The 19,648-nt window shown below is 34.0% G+C and overlaps 1 protein-coding gene across 2 annotated transcripts; it reads left to right on the forward strand.

The window, feature by feature from the left end:
• The first annotated feature begins 352 nt into the window (after positions 1 to 352).
• LOC106777754 lies at positions 353 to 14,886 on the forward strand. 2 transcript variants are annotated; one of them, XM_014665492.2, is made up of 8 exons: positions 354 to 594; positions 684 to 777; positions 1,784 to 1,909; positions 2,051 to 2,209; positions 7,483 to 7,601; positions 8,173 to 8,364; positions 11,375 to 11,465; positions 14,604 to 14,886. In XM_014665492.2, exons 1-8 carry the CDS (start codon positions 443 to 445, stop codon positions 14,682 to 14,684), a joined length of 1,014 nt encoding a protein of 337 aa, XP_014520978.1. In that variant the 5' UTR covers positions 354 to 442; the 3' UTR covers positions 14,685 to 14,886. The 2 variants fall into 2 exon arrangements, with proteins under 2 accessions (XP_014520979.1, XP_014520978.1); XM_014665493.2 differs by lacking the exon at positions 1,784 to 1,909 and having other exon boundaries at positions 353 to 594.
• Positions 14,887 to 19,648: the final 4,762 nt, after the last annotated feature.

Genomic DNA, 19,648 nt, shown 5'->3' on the forward strand with positions numbered 1-19,648 from the left:
TTATAAAAAAATTCTTTTATTTGGTATTAATATAATTTTTTAATTTACTTTTTAAGTTTACCTTTTGTTTTTTCTAATTTTACTTTTCAGGTAATCGTTCTTTTTTAAATTTAATAATTTTTTAAAATTTAATTATCCTTTTTAAATTAAATAAATAAAAATTATCTATAAAATAAATAAAAATAGTTTATAATAAATTGTAAAATTTATTTATATAATTATAACTTTTTTATTAAAAAGAAAGGAAAGTTGACGTGTGCTTTCATTTTTAACATAAAAAGATATATTAACTCAATCGTTGAAAGTTTGAAAAATTGAAGATAAATATGATGACAATAATAGGAAAGAAAAAACTATGGAACCAAAAAAATAGTAACTAAATATAATTAATAACGGATAACCGTAGTCGCTGGTGGATGAGCGAAGCAACAAAGGTTCAAGAATGGCAACGTTACAGTGCAACTGCAATTCTATTGCGCTGAACAAACCCTGCTACCCCACACAAAGAAGACTCTTATTGCAACCCTTTTCTTCATCTACCCGCTTGGTTTCAAGAACTTCAATCTGCACTAGTTACAAGGCCTCAACTTCAAGGTATGTTTTTTCTCCCTGATCAGTTTTCACTCCGTCTTTGTAGTTTTTGATTGGAGGAATATTCAATTAATGATGCGGTTTATTTGCAGGTGGCGTAGTGTTGTTTCTGCTGTTGTCTCAGAAGAGAACGCTGTTGGCTCTACTTTCTCTCCAGCTGATGTCTTCAAACTCACATATTTAGAGGTAACATTCTTTACTTGTGTTAGCTCAGCTAAAAAGAAAAGTAATCGCAAGAGTTTGAAAGTAATCTGTTAGGAGTTAATTCCTAATACTGGAGAACGGTCTGCAGCCGTTGGTGGTATTGATAGTGAAATAAGGTTCAATACAATAGTAACACTAAACCGGTAAAAGTAGCATAACGTAAATGACACTAACGAGCTTGCAGCCACTGCTCACTCCATTTGCTTGACACCTGAGGAGGAGTATGAAGATTAGAAAGGGGTTTTTCAAGAGAGGGGAGAGAGAATACTATGAGAGAGGAAAATTACAACAACTTTCCTTTCAGACAAAGTCATGTAGCCGAGTATTTGAGACTCTCCTCCTACTGCTCTTCCTTGGCTCCATGATTCCAGGATCGGTTGCCACCTGTCCCTTCCTTGTAACTAACTTTGAATTTATCTCATTGTGCACTAGACCTTCCATGTGAGCATACCTTTCAGCATTTGCATTAGTAGCCACTTCAGCAATATTTTTCTTCCTTACATAATCCTAAAAGGGTGTGTTTGATTTCTGTTTTAAAGACTGTTTTTAAGTTTTCAAAATGCTGCCAAGTGAAGTTGTTAAGGCGGTTGGTGGAGGATGGTGCTGGGCACAGAGTGTGGAATTGAGAGAGAAGTTTAACAAGATGGAAACATGGAAAAATGGAAAGACATCTATCAGTTGTTTTTGTTTTTTTTTTTTTTTAAATACGTGTTTTGGAAATAATTTTCACATCTTAAAAGATCTTGGATGAGAAGTTGATTGTTAAGTAATGTAGAATTGTTTTAAAACCAAAAAGTTGTAAGAGAATCGAACATGCTCTACATTATTGTTTCTAGAATTTCCTGTTTAATTCTTTCAATAGAAGAAATAAATTGAAAATAATGTAGTATTTTGTAGTTATTATGATACTGCTTTGCCTTTTCAAGTTTAAACAGAATTTTGGCTTGTTTTACTCTTTCCTTTCACATGGGTTAAGTGCTGGATTTAGGGAAACAGTTGGCTCTGGAATGTGGGTGGGACAAACATATTGGTTGATCCAATTTTGGTTGGTAACTTGGATTTTGGAATTCCTTGGCTATATGATGCTGCTAAGAAAGTGTTAAAGCAATTCCAGGTATCTTTTGATGGATGCTAACTAGTTACTAGTTGATTGTGTTACCTCTACGTTATGCCTGTGTGTTGTTTTGTCATGTACTTTAACTTCAGCTTGTGGAAAATTGTGATCTGGCTATAACTGTATGCTTTTGTAGTGCAGCTCAGTGATCTTCCGGAAATCAGTTGCTTACTCATTACTCAAAGCCTTGATGATCACTGCCACTTGAAGACCTTAAAGCCCTTCTCTCAGAAATTCCCAAATATTAAAGTTATAGCAACCCCTAATGCCAAAGGCTTGTTGGATCCTCTTTTCAGAAATGTAAGTATATTTTCTTCTTTTTTTTTTTTTCCTTACTTTTCTTTTCTTTGGATCATGAAAACGCCATTGTTTGTGTATTTGAATTTGAACCTTTGGTTTAATTACTTCATATTGATATATCCAATCTATGTAGTTTGATTGCTCATAGATGTTGATTAAAGGTTCTTGAATGATACAGTCATTTTATGTAGCTAATTAAATTATTATTCCGTACTGAAGTGGTTTAAATTGTTACAAATGAGAGCCTACACTGATGTGTCCCCGATTTATTACACTTTGGAGGACTGGTATAAGAACATTTGGTACAGAAGCTCTTTCTTAGTATCCATTATTCAATACCAAGACAAAGTGTTGGAACCTAGACCTTCACATTTGAATGAAAAACTTTTTGTTTCAGATCTTTAATTATTTCATAACAAAGCATATATCCCTTGTTTGAATATTTAACCAACTTGAAAAAAAATTAAGCCTTTTTGCACCTTTTTTCTCATTTTATATATCAGACTCCTAGAGAGAATCCCAGAAAGACATTTGTATCCTTTTGTGATAGGTTGAGTATCCTAGAAAAGTGCACTCATAAGACTTATTTTCAAGTTCATGTTTATTGTATGCTCTAAGAAAGGGAAAACAAGAACAGCCAAAGGTCTTGTGAAAATTATAATCTGGTGACTGTTTAAATAGAACAAAATAAGGGACATCAAAGTTAAGAGAGGTTGTAGAAGTCTATTAAGGAGATATAATGTTGTGGCAAAGGCAAAGTCCCAAAACTGTCTAGGCCGAGGCATGATTAAGAAGAGTTAGACCAAGTTCAACTACATGTCTATGTTTTCTTTCCACTACATTTTTGGTGATAAGTATGGGGACAAATAATTATGTAATAAAAGCCATGACTGGTAAGCTACGAGTTTGAAGGTCTAAACTTGTCTCCCCAATCTGAAGGTTAGCCATAGCCGTGAATTTATGAATGGCTTATGTTTACGAAGATATATCCAACTAAAGTTTTAGTAAGCATCTGCAAATGTTATGTGATAAAGATAACCATTTGTAGAAGGTGTACATATATTTGAGGGTCCTGAAAAGTCACGAGACACCAATTCCAAAGGATCAGTATAAACAGTGTTAGACAGAGAAGAAGGAAGTCTATTAGACTTCCGAACACAACAAGGAAAAGAAAACTCTTGCATTTTTATTAGAAATGGGTATATTATAGTGTTGCATAACCATTTTTAAAACATGAGGATTATGATGGCTAAGTCTAGCATGGTAGAGTTTGAGAACTAGATGTACAACAAGAATTCACACTTGTATAATTATTTAAATTAGTAATGAAACAAGATGTAGGTCCAACAGAAGAGTGTTGTAGATGAATATTTGGCAAGAAATACAAACCATCAAGACCAACAAAACATTGCACCAAGACTTCATTGGTAACCTGTGATTTAACATCACCATGTTTATGATGCAATTCAGAGAATACATAGTTGTCTTTAACAAGTTTACTTACACTAATAAGCACCTTCATCTAGAATCCATATAGATGCAATGTCTTGAAAAAAGAATGAATTTTATTATTATCATTCATATCTATTACATTCTTCTTATCTCTATTTTTAACAATCTATTGGAAGTCCCACATCGACTAGAGATAAAGCCAATTTATAACATATAAGTGGAGTGCAAACCTCACTTTACAAGCTGGTTTTGTAAGGTTGAGTTAGGCTTAAAACTCCACTTCTTAATATGGTATCAGAGCTATAGTTAGAGCCCATCTTAACGAGATCTATGTGAACATTCTATTCCATCCTAGCGAGATCTATGTGGAAATAAGGAAACAATATACTGAAAAATAAACTAGAAGATCCTATAGATATTTTCATAAGGTATGTTGCGTGATACGTCAGAGTGAATTAAATCAAATGGAGAAGTACTTTTTTTATTACTAATAGGATAAGATGCACAATGGTGTTTTGACAACTGACAAATATCATAATCAAAAGACTCAACAAACTCCTTGGTAACAAATGGGGAAATAAGGACTTGATAAGATTGAATGAAGGATGCCCAAGCCTTTTATGATGTAACCATATTTGGGAATTTGCCCACGTCTCAGATGTAGCTAGCTTGTTGAATCATGATTTTTGTTTTGCTTTGTTCATTAGACTCTAATAGATACAACCCACTCTACTCCTTAATAGTTAAAATCGTCTTCCCCATGACAAGTTCTTGAAAAACACAATATGTTGATAAAAATGTTATTGAACAATTTAAATCCTTTATGAGTTTTTGCACAAAGATAAGACTATTGGCTAATTGTGGAACATGTAAAATATCCTTTAATACAATAGATGAGTCCAAAATTATATTCCCAGAACCACATATAGGTATACCCTGACCATTCACAACTATAATAAGTTGTTCTCTATTTCTTTTACCATATGAGTCAAAGGACAGACGAAAAGGTATCATATCATCAGTTACTCCTGAATCAAGAATCCAAATACCTTGAGACACAAGACCAACCATATTGAGACAAATTTTACTTTTCATGAACAAAGTAGATGATCCAGAGGGCTTACTTATTGATTCAACCATTGCTTTCAAGCACTCGAGTTCCTTCTTATAAGTTTTCATATAAAGATATGGTGGTGGTGAGGTACTAGATTGATTGGTGGCTTCCTATTTTGAAATAGTAAGATTTACCCATCTTTGAGGAGACCCTTTGTTATTTCCTATGCGCTCGAGAACATCATTTCTTCCATGGAGTTTGAAGCATGTTTTCTTGGTATGTCTAGATCTTCTACCATGTGAACAATAGTCTCCACGATTACCTTTTTCAAACAACTTTCCTCCTTGTTCCCTTGTGGACTCCCTTTTCTAGTTGTCGTGACAGTGTTGGAGATCCCCCTATCAAGCATGACAACTCTCCTAGTTTCTTCATCTCTTACCATAAAAAATACTTCTGATGGGGATGTTAATTTTTCTCTTCCTAAGATTTGTACTCGGATTGGGTCGTAATTCAGGCCATGGAAAAAATTAAAGATTCTTCCTCTTTCCATGGGCTACAATGAGAAAAAGGAGTCGAACTCAAAACTCATATCTACTCAAATCTGGGTCAAATGGGATGTCACCGATCTGTGGAACAGACTCAGGAGACTCTGACAATCCTTTCTATGACAGCAGCAGCGAGTGGGTCTCGTCAGAACTATGCATGTGGACTACATGAGTCGGCGACGATGGTGGCGCGTAGCGGTTTGTGGCGGCGTCTTTCCCAGAGCGATTTCCGGCGTTGTGTTCGCTGAAGTTGGGCACACGTTTCTACCATATCAACAACCCCAATGGCTACGGCAACAACCACAATGGTCAAACAACAACAGCGGTGGTTACTGTTGCTCTTGGATGTGGCATTCCATGATTTATGAGATAATAGTAAAAGCTGATAGGAGCTCCCAAGGTCAAGAGTTCTAATACCATCTTGAAAAGTGAATGAATTTTATTATTATCATTCATATCTATTATATTTTCTTTACTTCTATTTGTAACAATTTAATCTTAAAACAAAAAAAAGAAAACAATATACTGAAAAATAAACTAGAAGATCCTATATATATTTTCTTTAATTAGAAAGATTTTCCTCTAATTACAACACAACGCAAGATCGAGTGCTTGAATTAACTATCATAGAAATAGGTTGTGATGAATCCTAGAGGAGGTCTGGTCTTTTTTGGATTCTAGTCCAAGTATTAGGATGAAGAAAATTATTACGGTGAATAAAGCTTATAGGAGAGTTGTTCTGCAAATTTTGGTTATTCTGAAAAATGTTATTGGGTAGATGGATCTTGTAAGAGTAAGAGAAGCATGAGGCTAATAATGTTCATAAAACCAATAGTAACAAAAAGATTTGGCATGTCTACATTTGAGACACACTTGGCACTGAAAATTAGAAAAGTCCTCTGCAGCCTCGAGTACCACCTTGTTGTCCACTGCGACCAAAGCCACTACTACATCCAGAATCACTTCGTGAATTAAACTAAGACTAAATTTTCAAAGTGTTGTTGCTTAGGTCTATGGAACACGCACACACATTTGTAGATGAAAGTAATTGTGTATTTTCTCCAATACCTTGTAGGAATGAATACTGCCTAAGATACAAGAAAGAGTAGATGAAGAAAGCATCAACAGAAGCCAGGTTAGAAGCAATTGATCTTGATGTTCCTAACAGAATCTGCAGGATTTTCTGTTCTGGTTGGATGATTTCTTTAGTGAGAATCATCATGGTATCAAAAGATTCACAACGAAATGATGTTGGTGTGATTTGATAACTGGTTCTACTTGTTGCTTTCATAACATGAAATTGGAATCATCGAGCTTTTCCAGTATAGGGTAAGGAAAGGTTTTGGGAGTGAAAGAGGTGGGAAATGGATTGGACTTAGGCATATTTGGGTCTGACTGAGCTGTAAATACAATATTAGAAATCCTTAGAAAAGACTATTCAGAAGAAAGCAAGAAAAGCGAGAGAGAAATTGAATCTTTTTTCTCTTGATGAAAGATACGTACAAATACATTTAAGAATTTATACAGTGGATAGGTGTTACAAACAGGTAATGACAGCTAGCATATTGTAACTGTAAGCTGTCACCAGTAACTATACAACTAACAAGAATAACAAACTTCCAAGCGGATGCAGTTGAGATCTGCATCTCTTTAGCACTACTCTCATTCTAAAATCTGTTCAGGGGTTATTGTCAAACACTTCCAATTCCAATCCTGCTGATAAGTTAGTAGTTGTTAAAACAATCAACCTTTTTGAGTGTACAAATATGAAAAATAGGGTTATTTTTGGACCGTAGGGGAAACTTCAACCGATAGACCACTGTTCCTAACATCTCATCTTTGTGGGGCTCATAAAATTCAGCAGCCAATTTGGGATATTTGTGTCACACTGTTTTCTGCGGAATCTTATGCCTCAAGAGAGGCTTAATCATACCTCAGGATTGAAAACTCCTCTTCCTGTCTGTGCATATTTCTTAACATGTCTTGTGTGTCAATGAATGTATTATCTGTGCACAGAGGTGGTTTTTTTCACTTTCGATCCACTTCTTCTATTGTTGTTTCTTCTTTTCCCCAATCCTTCATTTAGATGTTCTTTACCTGACAATCACCTACCTTATTCTGCTCTTAACTATATCATGTCAACAAATAGCATGAACTAATTCGGTTATAATTGAATAATTGGTTTACCATTTAAGTTTTCACATTGTTTCAGTTATTTTCAGGTTACGTATTTAGAACCTGGGCAGAGCTCTGATGTTGAAACAAATTATGGTTCCAAGATCAATATTAAGGCTACAGCAGGACCAGTTCTTGGACCTCCTTGGCAACGTCCTGAGAATGGGTAAATAAATACTATCAAACCTTTTCTATCATATATATATATATATATATATATATATATATATATATATATATATATATTTTTTTTTTTTTTTTATCTGCGTTTTGTTGGATAAAATTAAATTTAGGATAGTTTAGTAAGTTCGTTTGAGTCTTTGTTTTTAATTGATTTTGGGTCCAATAATGTTAGTTTGATTCTGATACAGATAAGATAGAGACTGGTAGCTTTGATTTTCCATTATTAGATTGGGGTGTAATATTATTTTATTGTTGATGTAGATAAAGATAGATTAGGTAGTAGTATTTAGATTAAGTAGTTGATATATTATCTTTTGTTTTTATTCTCTGTACTTCGCCCAAGGTCTTATGTCCACCCATTTAAAGGATGCCATGGTTCAATGGAAAATCACCACAGTAAATTTCAGCACATCTATTTCTTTTGTGTGTCATGGTTATTTTTCTACATGTTTTAGGTTCTGTATCCCCTTATTTGTTGATGTACTAACCTTTTTGTATTTTCATTGAAATGCAGTTTAACAGACTTTAATGGCTTTGTGCTGTTTATGTCATAGGTATCTTGTTACATCCCCCCAAGGTCAATTGTCTCTCTACTACGAACCCCACTGTGTATATAATCAAAGTTACATTGAGAAGGAAAAGGCAGATATTGTAATAACGCCAGTCATAAAACAGCTTTTGCCCAATTTTACCTTGGTTTCTGGACAAGAAGATGCAGTGAAACTTGCAAAGCTGCTTCAAGCCAAGTAAACTTTTGAATTTACAGGCAGCATCACAATAAAAAGCTCTTAATTTTATTTTGTCATTATAACAAACTCTAAACAATTCATTCACAAAATATACTGAAATGGGAAAGATTGTTAACTGTGAGAAAACGTGCAGGCAGAAGGCAGTAATGGTGGAATATTTTTCCTTGATTCCAAAGCAAAACAACACATTGTATTTAAACGAAAAACGTAATCCTAATTTAAGGAAATAAATCTACTGAAATAAAGGAAATAAAGTTCTTGAATAAAGACTCTAGATTAGGAGCAAATCTACCAAATAAACTCCTAATCCCAAACCCCTTAATTTTGGGGATTTCGTACAACCAAAATCTGTATTTATTACACTATAAATGTACAAATTTGCATCCACATTTTGACACCCCCTCAAGGTAAGGAATAGATATCCTCAATTCTCTGCTTGCTTGAGGTTATGGAAGCTTGAGCTATTGAGTCTTTCTGTTATCACATCAGCCACCTGCAGCTGGAAAGAAATGTATGACATGGATACTAGACCTGCTATTTTTCCCTTATTGAAGTGTCCGTCTATTTCAATATGTTTTATCTTGCCTTGCTGAATGAGATTATGTGCAATGTCTATTGTGTTACCTTATTATCATAGTAGAGCTTCATGGAACCCTCCAAATTAATCTTGCCACTACATTTTATTTTTTTCTCCTCCTTGTCACTAAGTTCCCACCTAAGAAAGTACAATATTCAGTTGTTGATATTTTATCAACAAGAGAACCTACTTAATCAAATCACTGTAGGCTTCAATATTCTGGCTTCCATTCCTTTTGAACAATATTCCCTTTCCATGGTTTCCCTCCAAGGTGCTACAAAATTCTAAAAGCAGCTTGAATTGGGTTATGACACTCATTGAAGGGGCAATGTCTGGTTAGGTGTGAGTAAGGTATATTATTTTTTCGACCAGTGTATGATACATCCACGTGTCTAGTGTTAGTTCCTCTTCAACTTTACGTAAATTTTTTGCTAGTATATGAACATTCCTTTGGTAGAGTATGCTATTTCAATCCTTGGGAAATACTTTAGTCTTCCAAGCTTTATTAGTTCAAATTCTTGGACTAGTCTTTGTTTCAAGTATTCCTTCTCTTTTTCATAATTTCCAATCACTATAATATTGTCAACATAAACTAGAAAGACTATTACTCCTCTTTCCCTGAATGTTTAACAAACAAAATGTCTCCTTGGCTTTGTTTGAAGCCCAAACCTATCACAACTTCAGTAAACCTTCTAAATCATGTATGTGGTGATTGTTTTTGTCCATACAATGCCTTTTTCAATTTGTAGACAGTATTGGCAGCAGTTTTCCCACTTTATCCAGGGGGCAATTCCATGTAAATCTCCTCTTCAAGTTCCCTATGAAGGAAGATATTTTTTATATCAAATTGTTGCAAGTTCCCACCACAACTAGCAAATAGAGATACTATCACCCTGGCTGTATTCATTTTTGCAGTTGGAACAAATGTTTCCTAGTAATTCATTCCATAAGTTTGAGTGAATCCCTTGGCTACTAAACTTGCTTTGTACCTTTCAATGGATCTTGTGAGGCTTGATTTTATTCTATATACCCATTTGCATCACTTGAAAGAATTAAACATAAAAGAAAACTTGGAAGAATTAATATGAAAGAAAGAAGATTTTTAATCAATTGATTGATTTGAAACAGTGCATTAGTCTTTATATATAGAAAACTCTAACCCTAAATTAATAATTACAGAGAGATCTCCAAAATCTTCTAACAACTTCTATTAGGTTCTATCAAGGTTGGGAATGTGAGATCCCACGAGTTGCTGGGATAACAGTTCTTCACGAACCAAAAAAACATTAATCTCCATATGCTAGTCTTTGAGTGAAAAGCAAGGTTGTGGGCAATAGGCAAAAGGCAATAACTGTGGAATTATTTTCCTTGATTCCAAAGTGAAATAATACATGTGTATTTATGATGCAATAAATGTACAATATTTACATCCATATCTCCTTGATAGCTTCTAATACTAGAACTTAAATGACTACATTTACATAGAAGTATCAACATTCAAACAAAGTATTTGCATGAATAAACTTTTGCGAGCTGGGAAGCAGGAAATTCTATTCTAGGTAAAAGGTATTTCCCATTTAGGGACAATAAATCACTAATGCAAATTACATCATTTAGTATTTCTTCTTTACCCCTTCTTTAATATTGTTAGCTAGTTATGTTAAAGGTTTAAACCCTTTTTTGGTCCCTAAGTTAAGTTCTGATGTTCAGTTTAGTCCCCGCTTTTAAAAATGTCAACCTTTAGTCCCTATGATATGAAAAATGTATCAAATCAATCCTCATGACAACACTTAATGAACAATAAATCATAAGTTTTCATACCTAGGTATCCAATATTTTGTGATTTGTTAACGGAAGGTGTTATGAACAACAAATCACTTAATGAAAAATGAATAGGACTGATTTGATACATTTTTCATATCATAGGGACTAAAGATTGACATTTTAAAAACGAAGACTAAATTGAACATCAGAACTTAACTTAGGGACCAAAAAAGGGTTTAAACCTATGTTAAACTTAGAGAAGATTGAGCCAAAAAACTGTCTCCCTCTTGTTGGAGAATTTTCATATAAATACAAATTATTACAATCTTATCAAGCTGATTTTCAGCCCACTAAACAAGCTAAACTGTCATATATACATATACTACACCTAATTATCCTAATTAAGAGAATAACTGTTACAAATAAATATACAATTTCATATTTTTTGCCATTCATTCTGTTGACAAGTTAAGTGGTTAATAATTCCTAAATCGAAAACATATTTAAAACTCATTTTGGTTATTTACCTATAATTTTGGTTCCTTTGGAAGAATACTTTTGAAGTTAAGCTCAATTTAGTGATTTTGACCTTTTATATTCTCTTGTTAGAAGTGTAACAATATTTAATATTCTTCTTAACATAAATGTTCTTTCCTTGTTCGATAGGTTCATTGTGCCAATGAAAAATGGAGACCTGGATAGCAAAGGGCTTCTTGCCAGCTTAGTTAGTGGTGAAGGATCAGTCGAATCATTCAAGGTTAGCTTCTTCTTTTAGAAATAGAAAAAATATTTTATTCTTCTCAAGTATTCAGAATAATAGTAGATAGGGTATTTAGGCAGAATTAAATGATTGATTATGCTATAAATATGGAAATAAATAGAAAAAAAAAACAAATCTCCAAAACATATGGAACTGGTTTAATTCAAATTTTTAGCTTTAGAAAAGTTACAATGAATTGAGACAAATTCCTCTAACTAATCCGACACCTTCTTCAACTTAGTGCATAGATATGTTTCATGCCAAACTTGCTCACAAGAAGCTAATGGTTACGTCTAAGAATCCCTTTGGTGGGAGGGAATATCAGTCACTTATTATGCAGTTGGAATGAACGACATATAAATAACTCTTTCATTGACCTTCTCTTTAGTGTGGTCTGAGCTAGATTTTGTGTTATGCTTATTGCTGCCTTATTGTGGCAACATAGCTTAAACAGTAGACAAATGGGGTTCATAACTCCTCAAGAATTCTTTTCAGCTACACATGATAAGGCCAACTTATATTATATAAGAGGGGACAAACCTCACCTTACAAGTTAGTTTTTATCAATTTGATTTAGGCATAAACTCACTAAGAAACATATGCCAAGTGTAGTCTTCACGTTTCTCAGGATCTAATAGACAACTTCAACATGTTCCTCATAGGATGAATGCATGAGTTGACTTACTAGGCTGATTGCAAATGCAATCTGTGGTTGAGTATGTGACATGTGTATTGGTTTTCCTACCAACCTTCATTAACTAGAAGTGTGCATAGGTTCCCTACTTATTGGGTGATGAACACTTCGTAAATTTGGGTTTGGATTTTGAAATGAGTTGGGTGAAGTTTGAAGTATGCTGATTTGCATCCAAACATACTTATTTCTTTTAGAAGATCAAGAAAAATACTTTGAGAAAGGTCAATCCCTTTTTTCAGCATGTTGTTTCCATTCCAATAACTATCTTAAGAATCCCATATCCTTTATCTCAAATTTTGGAACAAGAGCCTCTTTCAAGCTATTCATTTTTGCTAAGCCATCTCCTAGGGCAATTATGTCATCCGCATATTGCCACTTCATCCCCATCAAATATCCTTACACTACAAGAGCTATTGTTCATTTTTTGTTAAAGAGGTGGTAAGTTGCATTGCATGATATTCCATATGCTATTGTTAGAGATATTGACCTAACCTTTTTTAGCCTTTTTTGGAAGGAATTTTTCAGATCAAATGGTACAATACTAAAAATGAGTATTGCTTACCATTTAGAGATTGATGGGCAAGTTGAGGTGTTCTAAATGGGACGTTAGGGTTTTGCTTCTACATTTTGGAGACAGTTCTAGGGTTACTAAAGGTTAGAACACACCTTCTATGTTTCCTCTAATCACCTTTCCTTTAGAGTTGGCCCAATCTCTCTCTCGAGCACCTAAACACCACCATCTCATCACCATTAAACCACCAAATCGAGCCATATTCCACCACTCGTGCACCACTTCACCATTGGAGTCTTGAACTTGGCTTGAGTCATATAGTTTGTTAGGAGCCCTCCCATTATTATGTCAGAGAAAAAAAAATGTCTTTTGAATTAGACACTTCTCCAATATGTGTTGGTATGATTGTTGATGTCCAATAGATGTTGAACATAGGGACATGCCATTTGTGAGGCATGTTGGAGCTTCATAGACAATACTAGTTTTAAATGGGTAAGTGCAGACCGTTTGAAATCTTGTGTGGTAGAGCTCCACCTTCTTTGGCCAGATTTGTACCAATGGAAATGGTTATGGAAACTGTAACACAAGATTTTATGATAAGAGATGAAGCCCTCAAGAGGCTAAAATTTCATTTGGGTAGAGCTCAAGGACAAATGGTTAAATTTGCTAATCATCACAGATTAAAGTAGGTGCTTGGCTGTACCTAGAAATTTGCTCTTATAGACATACTTCTATGCTTATAATGTTACACCCTGTCAGCACATGATTACGGACAATACGTTGTTCTCAAACAAGTGGGATCCGTGCCTTATTGATTACAACTTCCCAAGACTTCCTACACACATCCAGTTTCCCATGCATCTCAATTGAAATTAGCAGTAGGAACCCATCAAGCAGAGAAAAAACTACCAAATAAACAGCAGGCACAAGTTTTTGTTTGTTTTCCAAGCCAGATTTTGGATAAGGATGAGCCAATACAACAAGTGATGGTGCAATGGCAGGAGGAACCTGTAGAAGCAGCTATAATGGAAGACATTTCCACCTTACAAGACAAAATTCCAGAATTTAACCTTGAGGACAAAGTTGTTAAAGCAGCTGCAGATAATGATAGGTAGAGAAGTAATGAGAACGGTTGGAAAGTGTACAATAGGTAGACGTTTAAGAATAAAAATAGTTAGTAGGGGGGTGAGACTTTTTGATGAAGTCTTCATACTCTTATCTTGCAGGGTGTTGAGATGGGAAGGAACTTTTTATCCTAGTAATGTGCCCTTTACAACATTGATATATATATACCATTTCTATAAAGTCCATAAAAAATTTATCACCTTTGGGATCTAACAATAAGCCTATTAGAGCCTGGAAAGAATGCGGACTGAGTGAACAATGATAGAGAAATTGCTTGAGCAGGAATCTCTTCTGGATTTGAGAATAGAATGAAAGTGTCACTTTTTCCATTCCTTGGGTGCTGTCAAAATTACTTATTTGTGGGGATAACTTTGAAGGGACCTCATAACTTTCTATTTTTTGTTCAATCGTCTGCTAGCTTGATCATCTTTACCTTTTTCCAGCTAGCTCATTTCCCCAAGAAACAAAAAGCTTGTTTGTGAGTGATTGTTTATGGTTGTTTGGTTCTATACAAGTCCTTTTTATGTTTATCACAGGATCATATACATACAGCAATTCCATTTTCATTTTGCATTTAAAAAAGAAATTTAAAACATAAAGAAGATAGTGTTTCTCATATACAATTAACAATGAAATTATTGTTACTTTGAAAATAATTTGTTTGAATAAAATCGTTTTATGTACGGAAGAAAGTAAGAAAGAAAAATAGAATACGTTTCTCAATAAGTTTATGCAAAAGTTATAGAAATGAATACTTATTGTTATATGCCAATTGATTCTATCTTTTGAACAATTATGAATGCAGGAACTTTTATCAAAAGAATTACCAAATGCAAAGGTTGTAGAACCTACTCCAGGAGTACCAGTGGAAATTTCAGCAAATTAAAGTTTTAGTAATTCTGGTCCCCATTCCCCTCTCTTCATTTTTGTATTTGGGACCAAATGGAACAACACTTTTTTCAGGCAAAGGATACATTATTTCATCCCAGTGATTACTTCTTCCCATTTATATGTGTTACATGTTGAAGATACTATGTACTTGCTGATTTGATTGGGATATATATATCCAAGTGGTTTATTACTATATCTTTGAATTGCACTCCTCTTAAGACATTAACCAAGGTATTATTAGCAAATGGACAAAGATTCTCGGAATCTGATAATAGATATGGAATAAATTAGGCAACTTGAATGACCACTCTATTGGCGATATCTTTTTCAACATAGTTTTAGATTATTTCTTTCCAAAATATAATTAAAATTAACATTGTATCACAATAAATGTTGCTAAATGCAGATATAGATATTCGATTTCAATCTTCATCATTCCTATGTTTGGTTAAGTCAAGCAAACACAGGTATTTTAAATTAAAACATATTTAAAATACGTTTTAGTTTAAATTTTTCTATAACTCTACGGACGTTTATAAAGAAATGAGAGTCGAGGATGAAAAGACTTCCAGTTTTCTTTCCTCTTCGGGTATGGGACGCTCAGATTTTTTATTTATTTATGGGTATTGCTTCTTGCACTCCCACATTAATAAAAAAAACTAAAACATATACTCCTCTCACCACTGTTATAATTTTTACCATAGTCACGATGTTAGCAGTTTGAATTATATATATATATATATATATATATATATATATATATATATATATATATATAATTAAATGTATTTGAATTATTATACTATTAGTAAAAGTACTAAAGTAATTTAGTTAATTATATTTATAGCTAATAAGATATATGTTATAAAATATTAAAGCAATACAGAGACACCCTCTCAATGTATCTTTCTCTCTAATTTCAAATCTACTATAGTCAAACACACAAAAAGAACAATCCTCTTTTTACAACTTCTATGAGATACCTTTCTCAAAGAAACCAAAACTCTACACTCTCTTCTTGGCCACTGGCAACATGGAAACCACAATCCACAAATTGCAAAATCAACACTGGACTAATTCAAAACACCTAAAAGTGCACATGGTGATCAATAAATGAAAGCACAAAACAATTCCTTCAAGAATCCTTTGAATCTTCCAGAGTAAACGTTTCTTTATTCTTAGAGAATGAACACTACTGCAAGTTTTAATCTCAACTAACTTTGTTAGATTATTAACGATAACATTACAAAAGTCTTATTAATGTAGAGAGTTATGCGTCAATATAAAGTTTTCTCAAGTTGATGCATCTTAATCGATTACAATATTAATGTAATCGGTTAAGCATTTAACACTGCTATATAATAATTACATTAAACCCTAAACCTTAAACCCTAAACCGTAAACCCTAAACCCTAAACCCTAAACACTAAACCCAAAAACCCTAAACCCTAAACTCTAAACCCCAAAACCCTAACCCTACACCCCTAAACCCTAAACCCTAAATCCTAAACCCTAAACTGTAAACCTTAAACCCTAAACCTTAAACCATAAACCCTAAACCCTAAACCCTAAAACCCTAAACCCTAAATATTACACCCTAAACGCTAAAATCTAACCCTAAACCGTAAACCGTAAATCGTAAAACCTAAACCCTAAACCCTAAACCATAAACCCTAAACCCTTAACACTAAACCCTTAACCCTAAACCCTAAACCCTTAACCCTAAACCATAAACCCTCAACCATAAACCCTAAACCCTAAACCCAAAACCCTAAAACCATAAACCCTAAACCCCAAACCCTAAAAACCTAAAATCGTAAACCCTAAACCCTAAACCGTAAACCCTAAACCCTAAACCTTAAACCCTAAACTCTAAACCCCAAAACCCAAAACCCTACACCCCTAAACCCTAAATCCTAAACCCTAAAACCCTAAACCCTAAACATTAAACCCTAAACGCTAAACTCTAAACCCTAAACCATAAACCCTAAAACCCTAAACCCTAAACCCCGTAAATCCTAAACCCTAAACCGTAAACCGTAAATCCTAAACCGTAAACCCTAAACCGTAAACCCTAAACCCTAAAACCCTAAAACCATAAACCCTAAACCCTTAACTCTAAACCCTAAACCCTAAACCCTAAACCGTAAACCATAATACCTAAACCGTAAAGCCTAAACCCTATATCCTAAATCGTAAACCATAAACCCTAAATAGTAAACCCTAAACCGTAAACCCTAAACCCTAAACTGAAACCCTAAACCCTAAAACCCTAAACCCTAAAACCCTAAACCCTAAACCCTAAAACCCTAAACCCTAAATCGTATACCCTAAACCCTAAATCCTAAACCGTATACCCTGAACCCTGAAACCTAAACCCTAAACCGTAACCCGTAAACCGTAAATCCTAAACCCTAAATCATAAACCCTAATCTGTAAACCCTAAACCCTAGTCCGTAAACCCTCAACCCTAAACCGTAAACCCTAAACCCTAAACCTTAAACTGTAAACCCTAAACCTTAAACTGTAAACCCTAAACCCTAAAACCGTAAACCGTAAACCCTAAACCCTAAACACTAAACATTAAACCCTAAACCCTAAACCGTAAATCGTAAACCATAAACCCTAAATTCTAAACCCTAAACCTTAAACCCTAAACCATAAACCATAAACCCTTAACCCTAAACCATAAACAATAAACCCTCAACCCTAAATTCTAAACCCTAAACCCTAAAACCCAAACCCTAAAACCCTAAACCCCAAAGCCCTAAACCCTAAACCCTCAACCCTAAACCGTAAACCCTAAACCCTAAACCCTAAACCCTAAACCCTAAAGCCTAAAACCCTAAACCCTAAACCCCAAACCCTAAAAACCTAAAACCGTAAACGCTACACCTTGAATCGTAAAACGTAAACCCTAAACCATAAACAGTAAACCCTTAACCCTTAACCCTAAACCCTTAACCAAAAATTCTAAACCCAAAACCCTAAAACCCTAAATCCTAAACCCTAAACACTAAACCCTAAAACCTAAACCCTAATCCCTAAACCCTAAACCCTAAACCTTAAACCGTAAACCCTAAACCGTAAACCGTAAATCGTAAACCCTAAACCCTAAATCGTAAACCCAAAATCCTAAACCCTTAAACCCTAAAACCGTAAACCGTAAGCCGTAAACCCTAAACCCTAAACCCTAAACCGTAAACCGTAAACCCTAAACCGTAAACCGTAAACCGTAAACGCTAAACCCTAAAACCCTAAAACCATAAACCCTAAACCCTAACGTAAATCCTAAACCCTAAACTGTAAACCTTAAACCCTAAATCTTATACCATAAACCATAAACCATAAACAGTAAACACTAAACCGTAAACCCTAAACTGTAAACCCTAAACCCTAAAACCCTAAACCCTAGATTCTAAACCCTAAACCCTAAACCGTATACCATAAAGCCTAAACCCTAAACCCTAAACCCTGAACCCTGAACCCTGAAACCTAAACTATAAACCGCAAACCGTAAATCCTAAACCCTAAATCATAAACCCTAAACCCTAAACCCTCATCCATAAACCGTAAACCGTAAACCTTAAACCCTAAACCCTAAACACTAAACCCTAAACCCTAAACCCTAAACCTTAAAACCCAAAACCCTAAACCCTAAACCCTAAATCGTAAACCCAAAACCCTAAACCCTAAATCATAAACCATAAACCCTAAACCCTTAACCCGAAACCTTTAACCCGAAACATTTAACCCGAAACCCTAAACCCTAAACCCTAAAACCCTAAATCCCTAAACCCTAAACCCTAAACCCTAAACCCCAAACCCTAAAAATTTAAAACCCTAAACCGTAAACCGTAAACCCTAAACCCTTAACCCAAAACCCTAAAGCCTAAAACCCTAAACCCTAATTAAGCATATAGCAAACAAGTATAAGTAAAGGCACGAGTTTTAATCGATTATACATATAATGTAATCGGTTAAAACTTGCAGTTTGCCATAATTAAGCATTTCTTGATATCTGATTAATCTAATTGATCACGTAAACACTGTAATTAATTAATTCATACATATATGCATCGTGCAAAGAGTTTTATCATTCAAAACCATGAATATGCATACCACATATATAAATTCATGTATAACCACAATAAGTATGCAAAACAAACAGTTCAAGCACAAACAAAATTATAAACTTTGCATAATGTGTGCAAGAAACTATTAAAACATTTTTGTAGTTGTCATCAGCAAAAACAAACAAGGCTTATTGTTTAGCTTTCACATAACTCCCCCTATCAACATTATGTTTTATTTTATTTAATAAAATAAATTTTCCTTTTTGCTTATTCTGTCTTATTTTATTTATGGATTATATAAAGGGGCTTTCCCTAATTTCTTTTTAATTATGATTAAAAAAGGGAGAGAAATATTTTTAAAGGCTTAATTATATTGATCTTTTTTCTACTAAACCCTTTTCTTTAAGTTATGTATGAGTTACAGACGAGTATAAGTTACAAAATTTAAAGAGGTTTTATCATCATAAAAAAGGAGGAGATTGTTAGCACAAAGCTGAAGAGAAGAAGTTTTGATGATGTCTTAAAGTCAAGTCTCAAGTGCTCTTGTTACAAGAAGATATTCACGAAGACTTGTTTTCTATGTTAAAGATTTTTTAATTTAGTAGTTTAATGTATAGGGTGTGGTTTATCTTTGATTCTATGTATTGTTTGCCTTAGGTTGCGTTTAAATTTGTTTTGAATTAAACTTCATTTTATACTCAAATCGATAACCAACTTATGATAATTAATTTTCAGTAATCAATTATGACTTGCCATAATTGATTGTCACGAGCAATTATGAGAATTTTCAAGCAAGTTTTTGATCGTTGTGCATTCATTGATGCATAATCAATTATCATAAGTGGCTAATCGATTATTACACGCTAAATAGCTGACAACAGAT

Source organism: Vigna radiata, chromosome 11 (assembly GCF_000741045.1).
Source record: "Vigna radiata var. radiata cultivar VC1973A chromosome 11, Vradiata_ver6, whole genome shotgun sequence".
In the NCBI taxonomy this organism is placed as follows: Eukaryota; Viridiplantae; Streptophyta; class Magnoliopsida; order Fabales; family Fabaceae; genus Vigna; species Vigna radiata.